The sequence below is a fragment of the Phyllostomus hastatus genome, unplaced genomic scaffold (assembly GCF_019186645.2).
Source record: "Phyllostomus hastatus isolate PE091 unplaced genomic scaffold, TTU_PhHast_1.1 phas_contig_98, whole genome shotgun sequence".
In the NCBI taxonomy this organism is placed as follows: domain Eukaryota; kingdom Metazoa; phylum Chordata; class Mammalia; order Chiroptera; family Phyllostomidae; genus Phyllostomus; species Phyllostomus hastatus.
The window spans coordinates 3,722,650-3,725,736 of NW_025333999.1; the positions used below are offsets into that span (position 1 = coordinate 3,722,650).

Below are 3,087 nucleotides of genomic sequence, written 5' to 3' on the forward strand. Positions count from 1 at the left end.
TCACACCTTCGGGCTGCACCGACATCTCTCGACCAGCAATGTGGATGTCTTCACCCGCTGACGAGAGACTGGGCTGCCCACCCAACACCACAGGAACACGGCTGCCCAGCGCCTTTGAGTGGGCACACAGCTGTTGCAGAGGACATGTGGGGCAGAGTCCACGCCAGGGACGTAGAGTGAGGAGCAGTGGCCAAAGCAGAGGTGATTACGGAGACGCATGGTCATGCATCCCGGCTGGGAGAGCACCTGGGGCCAGAGACAGAGAGACAGGTCAAGGGCACTGGAGTCTGAGGCTAGAGTAGTGAAAATAATCGCCGATCCACTTCCACCCCACCTTGAAAAGCATGGTTGCCTGGGCTCAAAGCCTGACTGCCATCTGCTGGCTATGTGACTTGGGGTAAATTGCTCAACCTCTCTGGCCCTCAGTTTCTTTGCCTGTGAAATTATCAAAGTTCAATGGGTCAAGGGGTGGGTGGTAGGGAGTGGAACACTCTAGACCTTTCAAAGGAGAGGATTAATACAGAGAAGGGCTGAGGAACAGCAGGAAGGGGTAGCATTACAGGAACCTGGGGGGGATTACAGAGAAAGCCTTTAGCCTATGACCTGGCACACAGTCAGTGCTCAAAAGATGTTATTCCCTCCTATGGTCCCCTCCTACTAAGTGGATCTATCAACTCACCTTCTAATCCTGGCCCTTCTCTATTAAAATTGTGCCCTCCCACCTCTGCCCTCTGCCCCCACCTTCCCCCTCACTTCGCCCCAGCCACCCCAGCCTCTTGCTCCGAATTACAAAGAAATCAGCAGTAAAGGCAGACTTCGGTACACCTGACTTCAAAGCCTGAGCCATGAACAACACATGACATGAATTCCTATAGCCTTTATGGAGCACCAGCTGAATGCATCTGTGAGAGTGCTGCCCATACCCCTCTCATTCAGGCTGCCCAGGAGAGTTAGGACACATTCCACTATCGTTCATCATTCAACAAACACGGAGCTCCCACTGTGTGCCTGGCTCTGCTCTCAGGCCTGGGGATGAGGATACAGAGGGAATAAGGCATAAAAATTCCCTCCCTGCTGGAACAGACATTCTACTGAGGAAGACAGGAAAAGTGCAATTACAGAATCAATTTCACTTTCTAGGTGATGATGTGTGCTACAGTGAGAAATAAAGCAGAAAAAGGGGCAATGGGGTGACAGGTGCTGCATTTTTAAACCACATTTGAGTAAAAACCTGCAGGAGGTGGAAGAAGCAGCCCTAGAATGTCAGGTGGGGAGGGGGAGTGCTAAAGGCAAAGGAACAGCCAATGGGATACAACGCTGGTGTCTTGGAGAAAGTAAGAAGACAGGTATGGCAGAGGCAACATGGGCAAGGGGGAGATGGGAGGTGGTGAGAGCAGGGAAGGGACAGCCAGATGGTGCAGGGCCTTGTGGGCTGCAGGAAGAACTTGGGCTTTTGCTCTGGGTGAGGTGGGAGCCATGGAAGGTTCTGAGCAAAGGAAGGACCTGACTCAGGAGCTCCCAGATGTCTTCTGCCACTAAATGGAAAAATAGACTTGGGGGACAGGGTAGTGTTAGCAGAAGCCGGGAAACCAGGATAAGGGCAACTGCTTTGGCCGTGGTGGGAGAAACTTAACCCCCATTTTGTAAGGGAGGAAACTGAGGATCAGAGACAGGTAAAGAACACAGGGCTTGATTCCAAATCTGGCGCCGCAGCCTGAGCTCCCTGCCAACGCTGAGACCCAGCTCTCACCTTCCCCCATCCACATACTCACCTGAGTGAAGGGCACAGCCTTGCACATCTCCTGGGCCACTTCCTGCGGGTTCAGTGGGAGAGACATGGTGGCAGCCACCTGCTGCCTACGCTGCAGCCCACCTGTCCCCATATGCCCAGTTTTCTGCAGGTCCAAGAAAGCCTTCCAGCTGCTGAGGGCAGAGGATGGTACTGGGGAGACCAGGGCCCCTTGGCCCAGAGTTTGGGTCTGATTGGCAGCAGCTGCGGGCTGGGGTGGGGGACCCTGGGGTCCAGGCCTCCCCAAGCCTCTGGGTAGCCAGGCTCCACTGAGCAGGCTCAGGAGAGTGGTCAGCTGGCTGAGGAGCATCTGCCTGTCTGTTGGGGACTGGGCTCAGGGTTTCAGGCAGTTGACCCTGCTGTCTGGTGAGTGCAGTCTGTGCCTACAAGACCCACTTTTAATGGCCTGCCCCCCACCTGGACAGCCTGGGAGGCACCTCTGCAAACTCCAGAGTAAACCCAGACCTGCTAGGTTCCCACCCCTCCCCCCAGCCTGGCAGGGGAGCTGGGGGCTGGGGCTGCTGGTGTGTGGGCTGGGGGACCAAGAAAGGCAGGTGTAGAGACAGGGGCTTGGGACATAATGCCAAAGTCCCTGAGGGATCTGTACCAGGTTTTGGGGGTGGGGGCATTCATCCATTTAGCAAAACCAGGCTTTGAAGTCAAGCTACTCAGGTTTCAATCCCAGCATTGCAACTTCCTGGCTGGGCAACCTTGGTCCATTCCCTTAACCACTCTGGGCCTCAGCTTCCTCTTCTGGAATATGGAGATAATACCAGTCCCTACCTGTAGGGTTGTTCGGAGGACTCAAGGAGATAATTTATGTGAGGAGTTTAAAATAGAGGCTGGTATACAGTAGCACCATGTAGTAGCTACGATTAACATTATTGCTGTTGGTTTTCCTTTAGCACCCGCTAGAAGCGGTACGTAATTCTGAGCCCTGAAGATACAGGCGGACAAAACAGAAAGTGGCTCCTCCCTGTCTTATGTTGTAGAGCAGAAAACGGACAAGATAAATAAGATGATTTCAGGGTCTTAAATGGTAAGGAAATATTAAAAAGGTCTGAAGGTGTTTTGGCGGGCTGCAGGTGTGGGAGGGGTCTCAGCTCCCTGGGTGGTCAGGAAAGGCCTCCCTGAGGAGGTAACATTTTTGCAGAGCCCTGAGAGTGTCACAGGCAAAGCAAACAGCCTCGTGGGGAGTGAGAGATTGGAGTGTTTGAAGCACATAGGGTTGGGAGTTCCAGGCTTTGGGGCTCCGAAAGCATCGGGGGGGCCCGGCCGGTCTCTGGCACCTCTGTGGC

At 54.0% G+C, this 3,087-nt stretch overlaps 1 protein-coding gene across 1 annotated transcript; it reads right to left on the bottom strand.

Annotated features, from left to right (window-relative positions):
* On the bottom strand, positions 1 to 2,099 carry DAND5 (DAN domain BMP antagonist family member 5). The gene is made up of 2 exons (XM_045853595.1): positions 1,773 to 2,099; positions 1 to 246 (listed from the first exon to the last, which is right to left on the bottom strand). The coding sequence occupies exons 1-2, from the start codon at positions 2,097 to 2,099 to the stop codon at positions 1 to 3; spliced, it is 573 nt and encodes a 190-aa protein (XP_045709551.1).
* Positions 2,100 to 3,087: the final 988 nt, after the last annotated feature.